The sequence below is a fragment of the Maylandia zebra genome, linkage group LG17 (assembly GCF_041146795.1).
Source record: "Maylandia zebra isolate NMK-2024a linkage group LG17, Mzebra_GT3a, whole genome shotgun sequence".
In the NCBI taxonomy this organism is placed as follows: Eukaryota; Metazoa; Chordata; class Actinopteri; order Cichliformes; family Cichlidae; genus Maylandia; species Maylandia zebra.
In genome coordinates, this window is record NC_135183.1 from 13,092,422 (window position 1) to 13,116,349 (window position 23,928).

General features: G+C 41.6%; 2 protein-coding genes across 5 annotated transcripts in view; one reads left to right on the forward strand and one right to left on the reverse strand.

The window, feature by feature from the left end:
- Positions 1–11,928, forward strand: part of LOC101464301 (PH domain leucine-rich repeat-containing protein phosphatase 1) — a 57,329-nt gene extending 45,401 nt beyond the window's left edge. For both annotated transcript variants that reach the window (XM_076875439.1, XM_004571738.5), the window contains exons 4-17: positions 555–703; positions 2,974–3,120; positions 4,902–5,129; positions 5,468–5,670; positions 5,750–5,810; positions 5,912–6,007; positions 7,349–7,504; positions 7,623–7,823; positions 8,097–8,259; positions 8,575–8,705; positions 8,796–8,912; positions 9,022–9,216; positions 9,302–9,539; positions 10,134–11,928. In XM_076875439.1, coding sequence (XP_076731554.1) covers positions 555–703; positions 2,974–3,120; positions 4,902–5,129; positions 5,468–5,670; positions 5,750–5,810; positions 5,912–6,007; positions 7,349–7,504; positions 7,623–7,823; positions 8,097–8,259; positions 8,575–8,705; positions 8,796–8,912; positions 9,022–9,216; positions 9,302–9,539; positions 10,134–11,279 — 3,231 coding nt within the window. In that variant the 3' untranslated portion in view covers positions 11,280–11,928. The remainder of the gene's footprint in view (positions 1–554; positions 704–2,973; positions 3,121–4,901; positions 5,130–5,467; positions 5,671–5,749; positions 5,811–5,911; positions 6,008–7,348; positions 7,505–7,622; positions 7,824–8,096; positions 8,260–8,574; positions 8,706–8,795; positions 8,913–9,021; positions 9,217–9,301; positions 9,540–10,133) is intronic.
- A 1,739-nt stretch (positions 11,929–13,667) lies between these two features.
- On the reverse strand, positions 13,668–23,713 carry si:ch211-191a24.4 (MARVEL domain-containing protein 3). Of its 3 annotated transcripts, XM_004571737.5 has the most exons (5): positions 23,389–23,713; positions 21,870–22,017; positions 21,142–21,235; positions 16,032–16,144; positions 13,668–15,239 (listed from the first exon to the last, which is right to left on the reverse strand). In XM_004571737.5, the coding sequence occupies exons 3-5, from the start codon at positions 21,231–21,233 to the stop codon at positions 14,581–14,583; spliced, it is 864 nt and encodes a 287-aa protein (XP_004571794.2). In that variant the 5' UTR covers positions 21,234–21,235; positions 21,870–22,017; positions 23,389–23,713; the 3' UTR covers positions 13,668–14,580. The 3 variants fall into 3 exon arrangements, with proteins under 3 accessions (XP_004571794.2, XP_004571793.2, XP_004571792.2); XM_004571736.4 differs by lacking the exons at positions 21,870–22,017; positions 23,389–23,713 and adding an exon at positions 21,641–21,863 and having other exon boundaries at positions 21,142–21,238; XM_004571735.4 differs by lacking the exons at positions 21,870–22,017; positions 23,389–23,713 and adding an exon at positions 21,641–21,863 and having other exon boundaries at positions 13,672–15,239.
- Positions 23,714–23,928: the final 215 nt, after the last annotated feature.

Consider the following 23,928-nt stretch of genomic DNA (forward strand, 5'->3'; position numbering starts at 1 on the left):
CTCGAACCTGACAAGGTAGCCAATGAAAGGATTTCATTACAGGGTGCTCAAATTTTCCATTTTTAGTTAAAATGCGAGCAGCTGTATTTTGCACCATCTGTAAACCTAAATACTCACACAGTTTCATACCATTTTGTTTTGTTGTTGTTTTTTTCTTTAGTAAATATTCATTAAATATTCAGTAAATATTCCTAATATGGTCATCTCAGGCACAAAGATGGTTGTAAGCACAGCAGCCCCACTCACTATTCAAACTTTCTGTTTATGAGGGGTAGCCAATGGGAAGAAACTTAGCTGAAAAGCAGAGGAGCTAAAAGCGTGTGTTGAAAACAGAGGATTAAGGGCAGCACCAAGACCTATTATAATGAAAATAAGGATCATTGAAGACTTTGAGTGTATGTATGTTATGTAAAACTAGTTTAATAGAGTCAAAGAATAAAAATTAGTCTGAAATGAACTTAATGGATCCCGATTATGGCTAGTTTGATGGAAGTAACTGCAAGGCTGTTGTCTCTCTCTCTCTCTGTCTCTCTCTCTCTCTCTGTCTCTCTCAGATCGCCTCTCAGAGGGTGAACTCGGTGGACCTGTCATGCTGCAGCCTGGAGGAGCTGCCTGCTCAGCTGTTTTACAGCCAGGACCTTACCCACCTCAACCTCAAAAACAACTTCATGTCCCCTCACAAAGGTGTTCCAGCACTCACCAGGTCAGTTTCTCACATCAGCTCTCCTGCACACACCGATTCTCAGAGTACGTCTCTCCCTGTGCGTTTAATGATATGGCACGGGGAGGATCTGGTAGTAAACATTTTGTGTAGTTACCTCTTTTTGTGTGTGTGTGTGTGTGTGTGTGTGTGGTTTCGTGCATGGTTATCCATGGGTGGTGGAAGCATGATGGTTTTTGGGTGTGTGTGAGTGATTAAAAGAGAGCTGCAGCAGTGATGAGAGATTTGACGTCAGCTGTCTGGCCTCTCGGGTAGAGGGCTTCTCTGTGTTTTCCAGGTCAGATTAGGCGACGTCAGCTGCTGATGTCACGGTTTTATGAGGTTTAGCAGTCTTTCTCTGACTTTCTTTTATCTCTGGCTTCTTTTTTCCACACTACCTTCATAACAAAATATTAAGTATAATGTCTTGCAAAATTGTCTTGCACAGTTTTCCTGGTGTACAAACAAGCTTTTACAAAAGCTTGATTATGAGGTCTTGAAACCCGTTTAGTATCACGGAGGAAAAACTTTCCAGGTCTTGAATATGAATTACATTTACTTCTTAATTACTTTTCAATTGGTTCATCATGGAAGTTTTCATCAGTTTCTCTAATTTATTTCTCGCTTCTGCTATCATGTACAGCAGAAGTGGGAAAGTGAGGTTTGGTGCTTTCATGAATCACAGAGAAAGCACCAAACTTTAAAGTTTGTTTACACAGTGAGATGCAAGATCTAACATATCAGCTGAACAGATAAAACACTATTAACTCGCACTGTAAACTCATCAGGAAAACACTAATAAAATTTGCCTCGCTCTTTAGTCCCTTGCTTTATTCCGTTATAGTTTTTTTTTGGAGGCTGTTTTTATTTTGAATTTTTAAAAATAAAAAACGAAAAGCAGGTTTTGTTTTTATAACGTCAATTAAAAAAGAAACTCACTGACTAAAACTCAGAATAAGGTAATTGTATAATGCTTTACTCTCAGCAGGGAATCAAAAAGTTGTTTTCCCCAACTGTACTTTGCCATGGTAGTGTGCTGCTCCTGAGCTTGCTCTGTTTAAATAATGGATTGATCCATGTAACACCACAAACTGACTGATTATCTGGAAATTCCCTTTCATTATTTCTAGAAAATCACTTAGACCTTATTGTGCAGATAAAAGCATTCCTAGTTTTTAGAGATGTTCTCACTTTACGCTGAGCATCAAAGAGACGTGTTCTCAGCAACTGAGACTTGGTCCTTGTGTCATTTTGTTATCTTGGCAGCAATTTTAAAGATATTTGACCATTCTGTAAGCTTTGATTTGCGACGTAGAGCACGAAAACTTTTCACTTTGGATAAAAATGACAACGACAGGGGTTGCACATTGTTTTTGACATGTGCGTCTTTTCAGAATTGACAGTAGTGCAGGTGTAGTCTAAAAAAGTGTTTAGTAATAGTTTTGTGCTAATGAGGACATCAGTATGAGACAGTACAATCTCTATTTTCTTAAGTTTTGGTACAAAATTTGCATAGATAAGTAAAAATGCCCTGATCCTCAAATATAGCTTACACTTCTAGCATAAACTGTCTGCAGATTGTCTTGTAAAGTGACCAGCGTTACGTTTTATGGTAAAGTGGGTAAGTAAAGTGACCAGCACTGACAAACCTATTATGTACAGTCAGAGATTAGCAGCATTCATCTGAACAGCCTCGTTTTCCTTTCTGTCTGCCTTTATTTTGGCTTCTTGCATCCATGCCTGTCAAGGCAACATGACATCAAAACCTGAAATTTGCCTGATGGCAATCTCTACACGTCATTGTTTTGGCACAAGCATATGCATATCATGCAGTGTTTTAAGGACTGTATCCTTGCTGTGGTGGGCGGGTGAGTCTAACTAAGAAGAATGTGGGCCTGGATCAGCCTTTCACTCTGATTGCTCTGTGAACTGGATTAGGAGGAGAAGAGCGCAATGAATATAAACAATATACACAAGCTTCTTACCTGAAGCACAGGCTGCATTGTTCTGTTGAAAACTTGATACTTTGTGTCCTTGAACCTTTGTATTAGCTTCTTCTGTGCTGATTTTACTTTTTTAATCTGGCAGGTGTTATGTAAGTAATAGTTGTTCACTGTGTGTGTTTTTTGTGTTTTAAAGAAGGCCAGAGTCTTATTATAGCACAGAGATGAATATCTTTGTCTCTCTTTGTCTGGCCCTGTTCCTCTTGCCCTTCCCTCCTCTCTCACACACTCTTGCTGAATACTTCTCTCTTTCTCTCCCCTTTTCTTTAGGTTTTGTAAACTGAGAAGCCTTAGTCTGTCAAATAACGCTCTGTCTGAGTTTCCTCTGGCCCTGTGTGACATCACCTCCCTCACGGAGCTAAACCTGTCTGGAAATCGTCTCTCCTCCGTGCCTGCAGAAGTAGGAACAATGCACAAGTAAGTAAATGACGATCCAAGGTTTGCAGTTTCATAAGAATGAAGCCTAAAATGGGATGTGTCCTCACTGACCTGCATTTTGCTGACAGAGACATCAGTTTGGAGTTGTTGTTGTTAGTACCATTACGGTACATCAGCGTTGATTAATCCATCTCTCTATTGAGCGAACAGCTGGCTGTGCACCAGACTTCTGTCGTAGAAATCTAGAGGTGTTGTCCAAGTGCCCATAGTACACAGTGACACTAACAGTGTCTCTGTGTGATGTGGGAGCTTGGAGTTTCTGCGCATATGCTGGCTTTTTTTTTTTTTTCCTTTTGAAATTTTCTAGGAATTTCAAAAGGCAAAACACAATTTTTATGTCTAACTTGGAATCGGGGCGTTTATTTGGAAACAGTATTTTACTTTTAATGTAAAATACTCAGCTATGTTCCATAACTGAATATAAAGTAATATTTAAAAGTTCCAAATTAAGCTTGTTTATACTTACAGACAAGTCAGTACAAAAATGTCAGAGTCCTGTTTAGTGTCTGAAGTCTTTTCTTAACACTATATTTGCATAACATGTTTTTTACACACAGTATCTGTATTACAGTTTTTCTCAAATGTTAAAACACAAAAGCCAATCCTGTAACCCAAATGACCAGTAGTCTAAACACATTTACTAAATGTAGCCACCATATTCCAGTACCATAAACACATGTCACATGAAGACACAATTCACAAAACACAACCCTCTGTACTCATAAATCTAAACACATTTTTCCTTGCTAAAACACATGTTGCAAAACAACTCTGCTCATATTCTCAAATGAAAGCCCATGTGATGCAAAATGCTTGCCACAGTCACCAATCTTTGAACACAGGGAACACACCTGGCGTCATTCACTACACACAATGACTCAAAATTGAAGACACTTGTTGCTAATGCTGTACCCACATGTAAAAGCAAGTTCAGAGTGCACAGTATGCTGAAGGTTCCAAACAAACACAATGGATGAAGGCAGAGTCAGGGGAAGAGGAATTTGATGCAGAGGAGGGAGAAGAGCTGGCCCTGGAAGAAGAGGAGCAGGCCAATGAGGAAGAGGATTTCAAATGAGAGGAGGAAGAGGAGCGACCAACGAGGAAGAGGAGAAGGCCAACATGGGAGAGGAGAAGGTCCAGGAGGGAGAGCAAGACCACCTCGCACCATCATTACGGACGAGATGCGAGCAACAGCTCAGCGACATGATGCCGCACAGTGATTGTGGTGTGTGTGTGGTGTGAATAACGTAAATAAAAAAACTTCACACCCTGTTCATGTTTTCAAGATTACTGTTGTGTGCAATAGATTCTGTTTTTGCATTGAGTTGTGTTACAGTAGTGTACGTACATGCAGGATTTTCTATAGATTTATACTACTCATATGAAACTCACAAATCTAAATGCCTAATCCTCTGCAGAGATCTACGACGATCCGTTACTGTATAGTTTCTAAAATATGCATTGGCAGTTATGAAACAAAGAACCTTCTCACAAATTGAGCATTGTGTTTTCAATTGTTTTGCTGTAGTGTGTAATGCTGTGTATAGTGTTTACAGTTTTGACAGCTTCGAGCTGCTCTATTGGTGTGGGAGTTTGAGTTTTGCAGTGGGAAGGTGTGGTTGTGTTTATGTAGCTTTAGAGAAGGGTGTTGTGTTTGGACATTGGGGGACCTGGTGGTAACGTTTGTGACATGTGTTTTAGCATTTGAGAAAAACTGTAATCACGACTAAATGCCCTTCCCTCTGTTTGGCTCTGGCCAGCCTGCAGACTCTTCTCCTGGACGGTAACCTTCTGAGTTCACTGCCTGTGGAGCTGGGCTCTCTGGAGGGCTTGACCTACCTTGGCTTATCCTTCAATTGTTTCAGCTGTGTGCCCCCTGTCCTAGAGAAACTTGGAGGGATGGAGAGACTCTGTCTGGCAGGGAACAAGCTCTCTGTCCTGGACTTGGCTGGCCTGCAGTGGCTGTCTGCTCGCTACATAGATCTCAGGTAAAAATGTCCGCGCAGTAGCTTACATTTTTAGAATTGCCAATGACAAATACTGCAGTTCTGCATGACTCCCCTTTCATGTTTGGTGGTCTTTGAAATGGCAACAAAGGTTTAATTTAGCCTTTTGAAGTACAAAATAAAGACGGAGACAGTGAAGGAAGGGAACCTGTCGGTTAATTATTTTGGTCAGTCGTACTACGAATGCCTAACAACTTCTTCTCAGGTTCTGAAATGTGAAACGGGTCAGAGGTTAAAGTGTTTGCTTCTTCTGGTCCTTTCTTCCCTCTTCCTTTACTTCCCCCTTCTCTGTTCCTCTCTGTGCTGTATGCCTCGAACAGGCTGAACCAGCTTCAGAAGGCGACAGTGGCAGATGTGGAGCAGCTGGCCCACATTGTTCATCTGGACCTGAGGGATACAGGTCTAGACGAGCTGGATGTCAGCTCTCTCTGCAAGCTGGAGCTCCTCCGCTGTGACAGAAACACTCTTGCCCTCCTCAGAGTCTGTGGCCACGCCCTCAAGAGCCTGCATGCTGCACACAACAGTACGACCACTTAATTTTTTCTAGAGAGATATTAAATCCAGAAAGACGTTCGTGCCATAAAGAGTTGTTATGTTTTTAGAGCTGAAGCAGCTGGAGGTGCATCCTGTTCCAGAGAATCTGACTGTGCTGGATTTATCCTGGTATAAAAACTAAGAATACTTCACTGTCCTATTTACAATCTAGAAGAACAGAACATGTGCTTGTTGTAAGCTGGGTGCTGACTCTGTTTGTTTTCCTAAAGGAACAAGCTGGGATGTGTCCCCGACTGGGTGTGGGAGAGCAGCAGACTGGAAGTGCTGGACATCAGCCATAACTGTGTCACTGAGCTGCCTGTACGGTGAGCATCGCACAGACACATGATTCTTATGCTTTTCATGAAAGAACAGGTGGGGAAATGACAAAAATCAAAGTGAGGGAAAGCAGCTTGGACGTAACAGCTGATAATAATGCATCATTGGAACTTACTTGATCTTCAATGTGCCTGTGGTAAGGTTCTTAAAATATATTAAATTACATTTAAAAAGACTTAAGAACCAAGCTTGCAAAAATTAAACTAAACTGAAGAAAGTTATTACTGAAAATAAAAACTAATGAAAAAATACAAAACTACATCTCTTTCAGGCAGTTCTTTTTTTCAAATCGTGAAACTGTATGATATTGATTGATTAATTGTATGAGGGATATCACCTAACATTTTTAGCTACAATTTAAACGTGCCCCTTAAATGTATCACATACAATAATCATAAAGTTACTGTTTAGAAAGGAGGACAGCTAAAAGGATCCACTGACTACATGTGTCTGTGTGTCTGTGCACGTTACTTTGTTTAAAACGTGGCTGTGCAGAATGAGGAGATTGTGGGTTGCAGTTTTCTTTTCATCCAAACCACATGAGTGGCTAGAGCCTTTATCACAGGAAACCAAAGATATCAAAATGATGCATTTAAATAAAGCGCCTTGAGCTTTTCTGTGAGAACCAGTTTACATTTTTGCCGATTGGAATTCTCAAAATTTGGAAGTTTTAACTTTTAAAAAAAATAGTCAGCTCCAATTTTACACCTCTTCAGGGGCCTGTGTTAGGGTTAAAACATGTTTTTAAAGTTTCTAATTAGAATTATATTAGATTAGTTATTTTGCACTTATTTGTGATGATTGCAATTATGGGTAAATATGGCATTATTATCAGTGAATGTCTTCACACAGGTAGCAAAACAAACGTGTGTGTGTGCGTGCGTGCGTGCGTGCGTGCGTGCGTGCCTCTCCACATACAGAGTGGAGTAGGCAGCAGTCACAGTGTGAACACTGTGCTTTCAGCCATAATATGAGAACTGCTCATCAAGTCTGGCCTAAAATCACCACTTCATTTATTCAGACCTAGAGCAACACACCTGCCAAGTGTTAAGCAGATCTTATGAATAGTTGTTGAGATGGGTGAAAAACGGATGAACAGACAGATTTTCTTTCATTCGTATGATGTAATCCTGCATTCACAATCACAGTTATTTGGGTTCATTCATGCTTGATGATAGTTTCCAGCTACATGAATCTCAAGCATAGATTAATTGAATACAAAGTGAACTCATTGAACCTCCATGGGAAATCAGATGGTGCTCAGCATGGTGGTCCCACTAACAGATGTACAGCACACACACTGAGTTGGCTGTGCTGTTTGTGTTTAGGCTGCTGTCCAGTGGGAGCCTGAGAAAGCTGCTGGCAGGCTGGAACGATGTGTGTCAGCTGGATGAGAGGCTGGAGCGATCACAGCTAGAAGTCCTGGACCTCCAACACAACCATCTAACTGAGCTCCCACACAACTTGTTCATCAAAGCGCAGAGGTGGACACATCTTTTTCTTCCCTCCTTTTGTTCTTTTCTTGTGTGTTTCTTCCCATCAGCATGTATCCGTTATTTATCTTGTACTAAATTTGTACCCTCTGTTGGAAATTCCTCCCAGCCTGCGATACCTAAATGTGTCGGCCAATAAGCTGGAGAACCTCCCTGCAGCCAGCCTATCAGAGGATGCCTTCAGCAGCCTACAAGAGCTCTACGTGACCAATAACAGCTTGACTGACAAGTGCATCTCTCTTCTGACTGGACACGGCCACCTCAGAGTGCTTCACCTCGCCTACAACCAGCTGCAAACCTTCACTGCCAGGTGAAATACTGCACCTGATATAAACTGAGCTTTAAAATGTGACCATAAAGGCTTCTTTACATCTGGACATGTTAGATTTAACTGTAGGGTTCCTTTATCATTTCCGCTCCACTATCCTCACTCACTCCACCTCTAACCACCAATTCCCACATTCCTTTGCTTTTACAAGGTGTTCTATTCCTAAGTAAATGGTACACATCCTTCATCATCCTGTATAAAATCTGAGCCTTGGTGCAGGTCATGATTACTCCTTTTTACCTCCACGTCCTGCAGTAAACTAGCTCGACTGGAGCAGCTGGAGGAGCTGGATTTGAGTGGCAACAGGCTGAGAGCGGTGCCCACGACCATTCTCAACTGTCAGCGCCTGCACACGCTCTCTGCCCACTCCAACTGTATCAGCGCCTTCCCTGAAGTCCTCCAGCTGCCTGAGATTAAGGTAAATCTTAACTTAACTCTTTTTCACCTAGTAATAGGGAGGTAGCTGTAGTGTACTAATGCCACTCACTGAATTAATGCTTACCTGCCAGAAGTATTATTTGAGAGGAGGAGGTAGCTGTGGTAATGCTAATGCTGGATAGATTATCCAGCGTTACAGAACAGAAACAAAGAGAAAATAAAAGAAATGCAAAAAGAAAATTGAATTTATGCAGTTTATAAAACAAATTGGAAAAAGATGATAAATTAGACAAAAACACTTAATTTAATCTGACTCGTGTGCACATGTCAGGACTGACACTGTGTTTCTCTTCAGTGTGTTGATCTGAGCTGCAATGAGTTGACTGAGGTGACTCTGCCAGAGATCCTTCCTTCAAAACTCCAGGAGCTCGACCTCACAGGAAATCCTCGACTCAGCCTCGACCACAAGAGCCTGGAACACCTGAAGTATGACTCACTCGCATAAACACACCACCACCTGAGCTTGGGAATAAAAGAGCAACTGCCTGACCTGTCCTGTTCTCCCTCTCTCTGTAGTAATATCCGATGTCTGAGGGTGGATCCTTCACCTTCAGCTCCTTGTGTGAGTGAGAGCCAAGGAGTCCCTGCAGTCTGGAGTCATGGCTACACGGAGGCCTCTGGAGTGAAAAACAAGTCAGTCTTTCTTTGATGCTTCAGCCTTTTTTGTTTTGTTTTTTATGCCCCATCTCTGGCTTTGTGTCATTGTTCTTGTTCTAAACTGCCTCCTTCTTGCTGTTCTCAGGTTGTGTGTGGCTGCTCTGGCTCTGGACAGCTTCTGCGGCATTCATGAAGCTCTGTATGGAGTTTTTGATGGAGACAGGAATGTCGAGGTGCCTTATCTGCTGCAGTGCACCATGGGAGATGTGCTCGCAGAGGAACTTCAGAGGGGCCAGAGGCAAGAGGACTACATCATCAACACTTTCCTCACCATGCAAAGGTAAACACTGACCTCCTAACGATGTGTGATTTGGAAGGAAAACAGCCTCACCTCACTCAGGATGTTGTGTGCCCATCTCCTGCAGGAAACTGGGCACAGCAGGCCAGAGGATGGGCGGGTCAGCAGCTCTGTGTCACATCAGACATGACCCGGTAGCGTCCAGTGAGCATGGTGGCTGCTTCACTCTGAAAACTGCCAACGTTGGCAGGTGCCAGGCTGTTTTGTGCCGAGATGGCAAAGCTATGCAACTTTCACACATCCACACTGTCAAAGACGAGGCCGAGTACCAGAGGGTTCGGCAGCATAACGCTATTATCACTGAGGTAACGACACGTTTCATATGCTGCACAAAGTGCTGAAACAAGTCCATTTATCGACACCTGTGATTCTCACTTCCAGCTCCATATTTGTATTTTTGGACTCTAATAGAGTTGTTTTGCATATTTGAAACTTTAGCCATGGTTAATATGAACAGCCAGAATTTGCATGCTTATAGTATATAAATGGATAATAGAAAATAAGAAAAAAGGCAGATTTTGGCCATTTAATGGAGCTAAATATTGTCTGGCTTAAGCTGTTCTCTGTCTTAAACCACACCAGTTTTTGGACTACTGATGGGGCGAATCTATTCACAGACTGTTTTGTAATGTTTTTTAAAATAACTGACAGTAAACTGTATTCAATTCATTTAGTTTGGTGAGACCAACAATATAGAGCACACAAATACTGAATCTAAACAGACAAAAAGAAAAATTAACTTTGGAACATGAGAATATTGGTTTTGTTTTACAGCTTGTTACTGAAACAGTCAGCAGTCCGTTTTCAACCCTACAAAACCATAAATAAATGTCATTATTGTCGAGTTTTTTCCGGGGGGGAAATACAAATGCTTCTGTTTGTCCTTTTCCTCCCTGCAGGATAACAAAGTGAGCGGCGTAACAGACTCCACCAGGATTATGGGTTACTCCTTCCTCTGCCCATCAGTGACACCTCACCCCCATGTTTCCACGGTGGCGCTTACCCCGCAGGACGAGTTTTTTCTCCTGGGCAGCCGGAGACTGTGGGACATGTTGTCGCCCAGTGAGGCGGTGGAGGCGGTAAGGAACTTACCAGATGCTCTGGCTGCTGCAAAGAAGCTGGTGACTCTGGCTCAGAGCTACGGCTGCTCTGATAGCCTCAGTGCCGTCATTGTGAAGCTCAGCATCACTGAAGAATGCTGCTGCTTCTGCGAGCCGCCACCGCCACCACCCAGCCCTGGCCCGGCAACTCAGCCCGGTTTACATCCTTATTCGGGAAGCAGTGATGGCAGCATTCCGCTGCCACAGCCGCCGCCCACCTCCTCAGCAACAGTGAGTGAGTTGAGCAGCGAGTTCAGCACATCTGAGATGAGCAGCGAGGTGGGATCAACGGCGTCCTCGGAGGAACCGCTGCCGCAGGCTGAACCCCCAACCTCTCACCCGAACCTCCCGGGGCGAGCTGGCACGCACAGGCCCGCCTGTAGGGGGAGCAGCTTCCACAGGCAGTTCTCTGGAGCACTGTCTGATAACGGGCTTGACAGCGAGGACGAGGAGCCCATCGCTGGTGTCTTCTCCAACGGTAGCCGTGTGGAGGTGGAAGCTGACGTCCACTGTCTCTTACGACACAACTGTGCTCAGTCTCAGCAAAGCACAGACAGCCCTCCCCCTGTCACGCTGCAGAGTGAGTCTTTGCCTCTGGCCTTCCCTTCCCCATCTGCCTCCCCCGTCCCGCCCTCCTCTCCCTACCTCGGTGGGGAGGCTCGGTCAGGAACTCTGGGCCGGAAGGCTCGAGGTAATGGCTCTGTGGCCTGTCAAGGCAGGAACCAGGACCTCATTGAGGAGGCTGCCGATGCTCCTGTCAAGAAGCAGGGGGGCTACTTCAACGCCCCTGCCCAGCCAGACCCCGATGATCAGCTCATCATTCCCCCGGAGCTGGAAGAAGAAGTCCGGCAGATCATCCAACAACAGCAACAGCAGCTACAGACACACAGCCAGCAAGCACACAACTACCAGAATCCTGCAGACTACTTCCTCACACCCCTCTGACAGCTGCTCTCCACAATTGGAGTCAGTCTGTTTCACACAAGACCACAGAGTCTGTGAACGAGCTCAGCATTAAGTTCACTCAAGACCTCAGAATACTCTGACCCGGCTTTGACACTGTTTCCTTACAGCTTTTGTTTTGTTTACTTCACCTTGAAACCAATGAAACTTTTCTAACACTCATGTTGATGAAATGTTCACCTGTAAATTCATTTGTTCCACATCTTTGATTTGAAGCACTTTGCTTTGTGTTAGCCTCATTGATTTTATGTTCACTGGTACTTAGAGTCGGACCTGTCTGTTTTTGTCTTAGAGCAGACTGTTTCTCTCCTTGCTCGCCATGGCTGATGGCCTTACAGTTACTGGGGTTAGCAAAACGGTTGGACTAACTCCCTTAGGAGTTGAATACTTTTAAGTGACCTCGTCACTGAAGCGTGCTAATGTTCTCTGAGAGAAAAGATGATTATTTGTGAAGGCTGATATTCCAGATGTTTGTTTTTCGGGGTGTGCAGAGTCTAGTGGTGCTGCAGTGGCTACATGCTGATCAGTGGTTGACAGCTTAATGAATGTTCTCAAAACAGTGTTACAGTTTTCAGCAAACCGCACAAGAGAGCTACTTTTGCTATATAATAAAGTTTTCAGATAACCAAAACATGTCGGACTTGGGTTTATCTGTTAAAATCTTGCTCATTCAGAACCATCCACACAGTATCACTTTTATGTTTTTATGTAATAAGATTAAAACACATCTGCTTCTCGAACTTCCGGTTGTCACCTGCATACAGTCCACACATGCTCACTCATTTCTTTTAATTAATTTAACGTGTGTATGTGTATAGCTGCACTGAGAAGGTGAAATGATTGTATTTCCAGAATTCAACTTGTAGTGCATTTCTTCTACAAGCCTTATTCACCTAATTTCTCTCTCTCACACAAACATACATACACACACACACACACACACACACACACACACTTACAGTTAGGGCAGGCCAATATGGCCAAAAATATTTATCATGATATATATTTGAAAATTTGCGATAACGATATAACTGACTACATTGACGCGAGGCAAAATACTTTACAACTCCACAACTTTATTAGTGCAAAAAAAAAACCCATCAGTGTATTTTCACTTAATCAAGCAGCTGTTTTTTTTTATGTGCATTTAAAGCTATATAAAAATGTATCAGTGCAAATGCAAATTCCTTGCTGACTAAAGGCATTTCCAGTGGAAATTGGCTGACATATCCTGAGCATAACAATGTATAATATCCACAAAACTTAAAGTCACAATACGGTAATATTATGTTGAAGCACAGTACATATTACTCCGCCGAGGATCCTGTCTACGGTAGCTGTAATGTAGTGATGTGCGATACCACTGATTTCCTTTCCGATCCCTAACCCTTCTTTTCCGATAACGACGGCCCGCTTGCATGTTCTACTGAAAATTGTGCTTTGGTGAGTATCTGACGGACGAAAGCCAAACCAGTTCCACACCACTGAAGTTTCAGCATTTTTACAAACAAATTCTGGTTCATCCGTTTCATTCAACGATCTGCTTCCGCCCTTCTCATTCTCTGTCGCCACCATGCTTTTTCCGCCATGTGCGTATGAAAACAAAGGCACTGCGCATGCGCGTTTTACCCATATTCTATCGCGATCTTTCATTTTATCATTGCCTAACATTATACCGGTATTACCGTGAACGGTATTATATGGCCCAGCCCTACTTGCAATGCTTTTATATTCATTTTCTTACATTTACACACCGATGCATTGGGGTCACTCAGGATTCAGTATCTTGCCCAAGGATACATGGTCACCGTGTATTTGAAGATTAAGTCAATAATTGTCTAGAGGTGAAATGACTTTTACTGTTGTCTACCACATTTTTTCCTTCATTTTTAAAGATGGAAAATGCTCCTCACGATTTTTTTATTAGATATATAATTTAGATATTTAATTGTTAATAGCTTTATATTTTTTTTTTTTCATCACGTCCCTTTGCTGACAACACAGGAAATTGGAGCAGGAGAACATTTGCTTGTCCATCAGTTTCCTGTCAGCTAATTATTTCAGTCTGATATTTAAAATAAGTTATCTGCAGCCTTATTATTATTATTATCTTAAAACAGGTATGTTGGCAGAGCTGAGCAACCAGAATATCCAAACTTAAAAGAGCATAACCAAAAGAAGAAATTTGTTAGTGCTGCTGTGATGATCAGGCTGTCTAAAATGGTAAATTTAGAAGTCAGGTCATTTTATCACTCTGGGGAATTTTGACAAGTTTGTGTTGTCAGCGCAGTTACATCACTGCTGTCCTTTTGTATGTGTGCGCTCCACTGTGTGACAGCAGTGATGTCATGGCTGGCACAGAACAGGGGAACACAAACAGCAGAACAGGCGCTCAGACTTCTGTTGCCCCCTAATGACAGTCGATCCAGCTTTTAAATGGAATCATAGTCTGTTTAATTACAGTAGATAAAATGCTGCAAACTGGTAGAAAGAAAAAAAAACATTAAGCAGTGTACATGTTACTATTAGAAAACTATCTCCAACAGTAAAACAGGCCATTTGAAGATTTACTCAGCGATTTAACTTACACAAGCCGGTCATGTTCAGCATTACCTGAGATAACTGACACATTTGAGAACAAAGTTACATTTGGATAGAAGATTTTTTTTTTTTTTTTTTTTTTTAAAAGACACATACAAAAACTTCTACATAAAAATTGACAAAAATGAGAGGGAATGTGCATAAAAAGCCAACATAATACATTTCATTTTCTGAGCTAACTAACAATATGTGGGGCTGATGAATGATGGCTGAGTCTTCACTTTATTTTCTAGTTCTCTCCATAAGTGGAAAAGCTTTAATATTCATCCATGTATTACAGTGCCTGAGGGAACGACATTAAATTCACTAAGTACTAGGCAGGTTTAGTTGTCATACATTAGTTTTAGTGTTCAACTGTACTGTTTTAATCCCAAATGTATTCTAGCTATGCAAGATTTTTCTTTTTTTTTTATCCAACTAAGCCACAGCAGCACATTAGTGCTACCTCACTGTACTGTTTATGTCCCCTGATCCACAGTCACTTTTGGGCAGTAACACAGAAGTAGTTTATACTACAAAGTAGCTGTGTCCATGTGGAGACGATGAAGCGTTGTAAGTTTAAATGTTTCCTGTGATCCGTCTGTCAGTCTTACACATTTGGAGCCAATCCTCTTTGAATCAGTTCAGATGTCATTGTAGCAGAAACTAAAGTGTCCCCTTAACCACAGTACACAAGTCTCCCTCACACAGATGTGGTCTCGGCCCACAGCGGAGCCCTCTGTGGGTTGTTCCGATCCTGCTTTTTCTCCTCTTCCCGCCGCTTTTGTTCCTGTAGGTAACGCTTCATGTGCTGAATGGTCTGGAAAGTGAGCACTGTGCCAGCAATGTACAGAATGGCGGTGATGAGTCCGAACAGAGCCACAGCTGCATCGGCCCCACTCACGTTACAGTTCATCCAGGTGTAGCCGTTCCGCGAATACAGAATCTCCCGCTGCTTGCACACATCTGTGGAGTTGACTTTGATCATGAAGTGCAGGTAGAGGCCGACAGCCACCACATACACCACTGCGCCCACCGCCTGAAAGACCAGCGCTCCAAACAGGAGCTTTCGCGACATCCGGTGGGGGGGTTTGTTCCCAGACACCACAAACAGCAGTGAGACTATTCCAAAGGTGAGGCTGAAGGGGATGCCGCCATAGATGCTTGGTGCCCTCATTTGGTTATACTGCATGTCTAGTTCTCGTAGCTTCTGCAGCTCAGTACCCTCAAAGTTGATGTTGGAGTTGAGGTTGAAGCCGCCCATGCTGGCTGCCGAGGACATTCCCGACGTAACCATCTGAGCTGCGACCACACAGATGAGGACCAGGGCGTTGGTCAGCACAGCGCAGATCAGGATGATACCTTTGTCAGCACACAGAACAGGCATTTGAGTTCATTTTACAGAAAAATCAATCTTTCATACTTGCTTTTATTCTTCTTCCTACTTGTACTTCTAGTTATTGACATTTGAACTTTTTAGCTTCCTGATTTTTTCTCCCGAGTACTGAAATTTTTGATCTAAAATCAATAAGCTGTTATGCATCAAATGGGCTTCAGAGAACTATAATGGTGGCACTTAGACTTTATTTGACTTGAGACCTAACTTCAGCTGTACATTTGAGGTCTTTATTAGTGTTCTCACAGGAGAAAACTAATCTGTGAGGCTCTGATTTCAAGTTCCCAGCTCCCCAGAATAGTGTTCCTCTGCCTAACCTCTGAAAACAAAGTTGAGTAAACACATGAAAACCGGTCAGTGCAGTTTTCATAGAAAGAATGAAGTACACTGAAACTCAAGGCCGCCATTAGACGCTACAGTTTTATTTCACACATACAGTACTGTGCAGAGCTCTTGAGCAACTCCTCATTTCGTCAGGAATGCTTTTTATAGAAAGAAACCATTTCTTTAGTTCAATCTATTACAAATTTGGTTACAATTTTACAGACATAATAGTATATAATAGTATATAATAGTCAATATTTGTGCTCAACAAAATATTGACTTTCAAGCTCATTAGATTTGTACAAACTGGTTTCGTCTTATATACTGTATTTCCATATACACTTCTGGACATGTTTCAATAAATCACTGTTGTTTTTTCCAAGCAAACTATAAAGAGTTGAGGCTTTTGCACAGTACTGGACATCCTGACCTACCTCTTCTGGAGCAAATGTAGTTCCATTTGGAGTCACTGTGATTCACTCGTTCCCGTGCATGACTTGGATGTGAGTCAGCTTCTCGGGGGTAATATGGGGGTGATGAGGAGGACCTGAAAAAGATAACAATGAAGGAAATCATCAACCAACTAATCTGAAACACTGACAGAAAGGCCAATGAGACAGGAACATGTGTTTTTAGCCTTTTTCCGCCTGAGTCCATTTTTCAGACATTTTAAATGTCATAACAAAATTATAAACATGGTTAACTGCAGAAATAGAATATTTTCCCTACTGACAAAATGAATTTAAAACAAGGTGCTTTTAATGCTGTTTTGGAGCTTTCAACAGACCTTTCTACAGCATGTAGTTTCCTCATTTAATTTAATTTCAATTCAGTTTTATTTATACACCCCCAATTCACAACAACAGTTGCTCCAAAGTGCTTTATATTGTTAGGTAGACCCTACAATAATACATGCAGAGAAAAATGCAAAAACCATATGACCCCCCTATGAGAAAGCACTTTGGCGACAGTGGGAAGGAAAACTCCCTTTTAATAGGAAGAAACTTTGAGCAGAACTAGACTCAGGGATGTCAGCCAGGTACCAAATTTCCTTCCGAGCTGCTTCTGAGAACAAGACTAATTGTTAATAATTATTGTTATTTTTTAATAGTCTCCAAGTATAACAATAATATAAATCTTTTCTATACTAAAATAGAGTGAATCACAATTTGACAACTACTGTGAAAAGGCAGTAATTAGAAAGATAAGTGAGAAACAATGGTAAAACACATCACAGCAGCCCTGCCCTGCAGCCTGGATCCTCACCAGTTTGCCTACAGAGCAAACCGGTCCACAGAAGACGCTGTAGCCACAGCACTCCATGCTGCCGTAACACAACTGGAAGAGCATGAGAGCTATGTGCGAATGCTTTTTGTGGATTACTGCTCAGCTTTTAACATCATCCTTCCACACAAACTGGTGGCCAAGCTATAAGACCTGGGGCTTCTTTACAACACCTGCATGTGGATCAACAGCTTCCTCTCGGGCCGTAGACAGAGAGTCAGAGTTGGCCATCACACATCCTCAGCCCTAAATCTCAGCACTGGCTCACCCCAGGGCTGTGTGCTTAGTCCACTGCTCTACTCTCTCTACACACACGACTGCACTCCTCTCCACCAGAGCAACCTCTTTGTGAAATTTGCAGACGACACCACCGTGGTGGGGCTCATTTCCAGGGATGACGAGTCTGCATACAGAGACAAGGTGGAGCAGCTGTCATTATCGTGTAAGGCCAATAACCTCCTCCTCAACACTTCAAAAACCAAAGAACTCATAATAGACTTCAGAAGGAAAAAGGCAGAGACCCAACCACTATTCATTAATAGGGACTGTGTAGAAAGGGTGGCAAGCTTCCGCTTCCTGGGAGTCAACATAGAGGAGAACCTTTCCTGGAGTGCGAACACCTCCGAGCTGCTGAGAAAGGCCCAACAGAGACTGTACTTCCTGAGAATTCTCAGGAGGAATAACATCATACAGAGACTGCTGGTGTCCTTCTACAGAGCCACCATTGAGAGTGTTCTAACCTGTTGCATATGCATCTGGTACACTAGCTGCACAGTGGCTCAGAGGAAAGCACTCCAAGGGATCATTAACACCGCCCAAAAGATCACTGGCTGCCCTTTCCCCACACTGGAAGATCTACACCCGCTGTCTTAAAAAAGCCCAAAACATCATAAAAGATACCTCACATCCTGGCCACTCCCTGTTTGAACTGTTGCCCTCAGGCAGACGGTACAGGGCAATCAGTGTAAGGACTAATAGGCTCAAACAGCTTTTATCCAACTGCAACAAAAAAAAAAAAATACTGCTACAAAAAAAATGCCAATCACGCCACTCTTGTATTAATCTGTGTGCTGACTGAAGCATGTATGTGGGAATGTATGTGAATGTTTGTTGATACTTCTTATTAGCACTTTAAGTATTCCATTTATTTTATTATTGAATTTTGTTTTATTTATATGTTGATATCGTTAGGGATGATGCAATGATCGGGGACCATTTTTAATTTCGTTGTACCTGTGACAATGACAATAAAGATTCTGAAAACAAGTCCTGATACACTGCCAAATATGAACTCTGGATTCAGTACTGGAATTCAGATTTTTATGGCACCAGTGGACAAAGTACTCAGAAAAAAAAAGGAACAAAGCAATATAACAATAATGAATTACAAGTCAGTGTTCCTCTGAAAACCTTACATCTCTGAGGCTTGAACCATGAGTAAATTGGGGATTGCTTTACTAATACAATAATATACTGTAATGAAACCAGCAAGTGAGAATTGAGAGCAGCATTGGGTTGTACTCTGATGTAACCAGAAGCAAAAGATTCATCAATTATAACAAGACTGCAAACTCTAACTCACAGTAGAGCCCATAGGGATTAATAAAGTCTGGTCCATGACCAAAAGAAAAATTCTTTCAAGTTCTTGGACTGGGCTCAACAAAGTTTGGAAAAGTGGGTTAAAGTCATTTTAAACAAAACGTTTCCAAACTTCAGAATGAACACGTCTAAGCTTGTCCAGTTTCCTATTAAGGTCAGTTTGAATGTTTCTGAGCTGGTTATAAAAAAAACAACAAAAAAAAAACAAAAACGTTTTTATGATTTTTTTGTTGTTGTTAAATATTTGTGCAGACGTACAACAAAATATCAATCCTCTGTTGCTTCTGGGGCTCCCCTTGCCACATTCATAGTGGTAGAAGTAGAAAAGACTGAGGGCAGCTGCAACTTTTTCTACAGTGTCCTTCATTACTCACAGGCTACATGTTATCTTTTGATGAAAAGACATGTAAATAATTGTGCTAACAGTACAGCTTACATTTTTTCACTAATAAGGACAAGACTACAACATTCATTTTGACGCAAGAAGTCTGAGGGTCACAATTGTAACGCTTAACCCCCCCAAAAAAACCAAACATTAAACAAGTGAATAATCAAATTATTACAATAACATCTCATAATTTAATTTAAATGGACATCTTTACATGTCTATTCAAAAGCAAAAGAGTCAAAGGGATATTTTCTGTCTGTACAAATACAAGAATTATTATGAAAATGTCTTTTTTTTTGTTTAAGAATTTCCCAAGTGCTGTTAAAAAGAGCAAGGAATTTTGAAAGAGTTTTTCCAAACATCCTGGTTTTATTTGGAACACTTGCAATATTTTAAATAGAAATACAGAAAGATTTATTTCACAAAAATACAAAACGTACCAGGATCAAAATTATTAGCTCCCCTTGGTACTATCAGTCATATCAGTCATTTCAGTCATTTCCTTTTTGCTAGATAACAGCATGCAGTTGTTTGTAGTAGTCTAAGGAGCTTGGAAAGAAAAGCATCTGGACTTCTTTAAGTTGCTTGAAGACGTTTCACCTCTCATCCGAGAAGCTTCTTCAGTCTGCTGAGCCATCCCAGCTCATTCTTTATTGGTGAATCTCTCAAGCTCTTCCAGATTTGTTGGTCTTCAGTTCACCACACAGATTTTCAATTAGATTCAACTCAGGGCTTTATGCAGGCCAGTCAGTAACATTCACTTGAGTCTTCCGGAGGTAGATCTTCACAGTAGTGAATTATATTTTGGGTCAATGTTGTGTTAGAGAACAAAGCCACGACCCAGATCCAGTTTTGTTGATGTTTGAGGATTTCTTTGGAAATTTTCATTATATCCTTCTTTCCTCATGATTCCTTCCACCTTGACTAGACTCCCAGTTCCAGATGCACCGAAGCATCCCCACAGCTTAACACTTGCACCACTGTGATTCTTTGGGTTTTATGCCATCTTTATCTTTCTTTCATCAGGTTTCCCCAGCATACTTCAGTCTGGCTTAAAGGTGTATCTTCTGCAGAAGTTTAGTTTTTCTTGATCTGCAACCTGCCAGTCCATTCCGCTGCAGGGTTCTACTGATCGTCTTCTTTGAGCTTAAAATTCCCAGCTTGGTCTTTACTAGTCTTTTACTAGTGTTGGCAGTTGTTCCGAGCCCTTCACACAGATCTCTCACTATTTTTTCTTCCAGAGTCTTTGAAGTCGCTCACTTCATACCTCTGCCAGGCTTGTTCTGTACTGTGTGGCTCTCTCTGAATTTCATATTTTTCACTGCATTCTTGACACTTGGAAACACTGTGATAACTTTGTAAATCCATCTGCTCCTTACTGAACATTCACTTTTTTCCCCTCAAGTTTAAACTGATTTCTTTTGTTTTTTGCACTATGCTTACAACTCACACTCTGGCTGAAGTTTAAAGTGGACAGTAAGTCTCAGTTTTAATGATTTTATATGTTTTGAGAATTATACAGTTAAAGCACATCATTGCACAGCAGAGGTTTGTGCTGCAGTTCAAAGGTCAGTGTTTCAGGGGGCAAACAATATTGACCCTGGTTATTGTTTTGTTTCTTGAGATAATTATGTGACCGTGTGTCACAAATAGGTATAATCTATGCTTTCTCAAGAAATCTAGTATGTTTAAAAATGCTGTGTTGAAAATTCACTCCATTAAAAAAAAAAAAAAAACACTGATTGAGGGGGGTTAATAATGTTATCCTCATCTGTATGTTATATTGCTTGATAAATATGGAGCGAGAGTGACATTTATTTTGTGTATGTCAGTATGTAGGCTGATACTGTTTTAACACATGTAAAACGTGATGTTTGATACAAACAAGTATTTTAATTTTTAAATGTCAATACAGACAAACAAGGTGTCCCTGATATGCCGTCCATGTTTACAATCTTTTACCCAGCAACACCTATGTCAACATGGTTGTTCTCTAAAGTACTACTGATGGAGATTTAAATCCAGATTTAGGGAGGAAAAAAACACTGTGCATTCAAAAAGCATCTCCCTTATCTGAAAACTTGTTTTGTCCTTGGGAATTTCTGCAGAAATGAAGTACCTGCGCTTCTTCCACGGTCAGAGAGAATCCTAATGAGGGTGTGCGGAATAAGTGTATTTAGTTTCTGATCTGAGGAATTACATGGTGAGACAACTGCCCCAGTCGCCCTCACTTCACAGTCTGGGTTTAAAACAACGGTGAACGCAGTGCGCACCTGTTGGATGGTGTTGACCGGTCGCCATTGTGCTGCCGGTGGTCTCCGTTCCTCTCCCGGTGCCCCCGGTTTGATCGCGGCTGCTGGCTCATTCCTGCTGACGGAAAGTGGCACACTTAAACACAAAAACGACGTTTGAAAAGCACGAAAACTGTCCCGCATACTACAGGATGAAACGTATGACTCTAGAGGTTTTTATTTATCTTCTTTAACAGGAAAAAGAAAAGAACAAAAAGAAAACGCTTTAATGTTTTAGCTCCTGTTGGCATGGAAATATAGCCTACAACTGACGTAGAGTCCCCCCAAAGTGAAAATTATGAAAACTACTAACAAATGAAAACTAGGCTAAGAAAGCGTGTAATTTTACATGAAAGCTTAAATTTCCCGTCAAGCACCCGAAGAGCAGGTACTACTTCCAAACCAAAGCCAAGCTTGTGCGATACGTCAGCAAAGTAGCCAAAATGTCTGATTCAATTAGCGTTATCAAAGACAAACTTACTGTAATGTCGATAAAAAACACTTCAGACTGAAACAGCATTACTGAATCCAAATATAGTTATTCTGTCTGCTGTCAGAATCCAGGTAGCAACAACTCCACCCTACGAGGCGGAGGCGGAAGAGGAACTAACAGGTGAACAGAAGAGTTTCTGGTATGAGGTCAAAGCTACTACGAGCTTCGTGCGCCGTCAGTCCCGTCTCTCATGCCACAGAAGCCTCCGTTTACTCACTGTTTGAGGGGGTGTTGTTGGCCTTTCATTACCAGCACGCTGCAGCGGTGACGTCGAGCGGCACACCATTGGCCAAAAGCTGTCGTCTCCATCTACGTGTACGTACGTAGATCTGCCAGAAGGGGGCACTAAACGATCTGTTTTTACACTGCACAAGATATCAGACTATACATTATAATGCACAAAAAAGAAATAAAGGCACTTTTGCAACAGTTATTTACACAGTTTGAATTAAGCGTAGACTATGTGGGCAATTTAACTTTGCTTACCATTTAAAAATATCACTGTGTTCTCACACACCATTGTTTTCATCATCTTTTAGTAATAAAACATTTAAAAATAAATAGAAAATCAGAAAGTGTCATATTGTGGCCCTAAAATGTGGTGTGTGCGTTCTGATTTCTTGATTTTTCTCCTAATATCTTCATTTTACACCTAAAATAATAATTCAAACTTTAGCATTTATTGTTTCAGGCTTTGACACGGGTATAACCTTAGTACGAGGTTTCAAGAATGATCATCAAGCACCAATGAAGCTCTAACTCAGTTGCATTTCCAGCTGAGCAAGTGTGAAAGAATTCAAAGAATTTAGTTAGTGGCCAGAGGACTGTTTTTAACACAGTGTTGTCTCTGAATTTGCCTCACCTGCTGTAATTGAATTGAAAGCATTGACAACCTCTTTTCATATCTTAATAATAGGATGCTTTTTATCACACATGATTGAGTATCACATACACGCACACACTCAGACACACATCTTCTTTATGCACCATTTTCTATTTGTGGTTTGTTTAGTTTTTGTCTAATTGTTTGGTTTTATCATGTTTTCTGTCCTGCATTTTCATTTTCAGCATGAAAGGGTTCAGTGGCCAGCTACATGCTGACAGCACCAGGTCATTTTTCATAGGCCTGAAGGTCATCCAGGTTCCCATATGAACAAAGCCTCAATTAGTCATGGTAAGATGGCTGTTTTGAATCACAGTTTCAAAACATCTGCACTTCATATGATTGAACAGTGTCCACATGTCCGTATCAAGAATACCAATTTTGCAGCAGTGCGTGAGTTGATGCTGGTGGAGCAGTTTCAGAGTTTTTCCTAATATACAGTGTTGGGAAGGTTACTTTTAAAATGTATTCCATTACAGAATACAGAATACATGCCCCAAAATGTATTCTGTAACGTATTCAGTTACGTTACTCAATGACAGTAACGTATTCTGAATACTTTGGATTTCTTAATATATTATCATGCTTTTTACAACAACATGAATGTCCTATTGCTGTGTGATTTATTAGTATTACTGAAGGTCCGCGACTCCGAACTGTAGTAAAGGGACCTCTGACTAATACGGCGGGGTCCCTGTTGGCTCGTAGCCGAAAAATAGCTTTACTTTGTTGTCTGGGTCAACTTTTCTTGCGAGAGACAGAGAGAAGCGTTGAAAGACTGCTGCAACGGAGCTTATTGTTTCAGAGGAAAACACGAACACGGTGTACAGTCGAGTCTTAACAGCTTACTTACAACTGGGCTCGTCAGGCACTCTTCTTGGCTGCAGTGGTTATTATTATATTTACATGCTTCCAGCTCCCGTTTTTCCTCGACGACAGCTCGTACCTTTTTCTCCCTCCTCGCGCTCACAGACACATAACCTGTATGGCAGTCCATTCTCCCTGCAGCACGGACTACACTGCCCATGATGCTACATTCTTTAGAGCTATGCTTGTAGCATTCTGCCTGTTAGCTTAGCACAACAACAACAACGAAAAGGCGCTCTCTCACCCAGGAAACACACAGTCGCAGAGAGAGAGAGAGCGTCGCCCTGTAACCATGGCAACCGTAACGCTGCCGCCTGGAACTACAGAACGTAGCTGTCAAACAAAACCCAAACAGTCCTGACCCGCGACAGAATGAAACAGGAAAGTACTGCAGTGTATTCCATTTATTTCAACAAAGTAACTGTATTCTGAATACCACCTTTTTAAACGGTAACTGTAACGGAATACAGTTACTCATATTTTGTATTCTAAATACATAACGGCGGTACATGTATTCCGTTACTCC

Excerpts from the sequence above, each read along its gene's own strand:
- si:ch211-191a24.4 (XM_004571737.5), bottom strand. The coding sequence starts at position 21,233 with ATGAGCCAGCAGCCGCGATCAAACCGGGGGCACCGGGAGAGGAACGGA. Across the intron at positions 16,145-21,141 it reads CGGTCAACACCATCCAACAG|GTCCTCCTCATCACCCCCAT; the intron begins GTGCGCACTGCG and ends TATCTTTTTCAG. Across the intron at positions 15,240-16,031 it reads CTACATTTGCTCCAGAAGAG|GTATCATCCTGATCTGCGCT; the intron begins GTAGGTCAGGAT and ends GTGCTGACAAAG.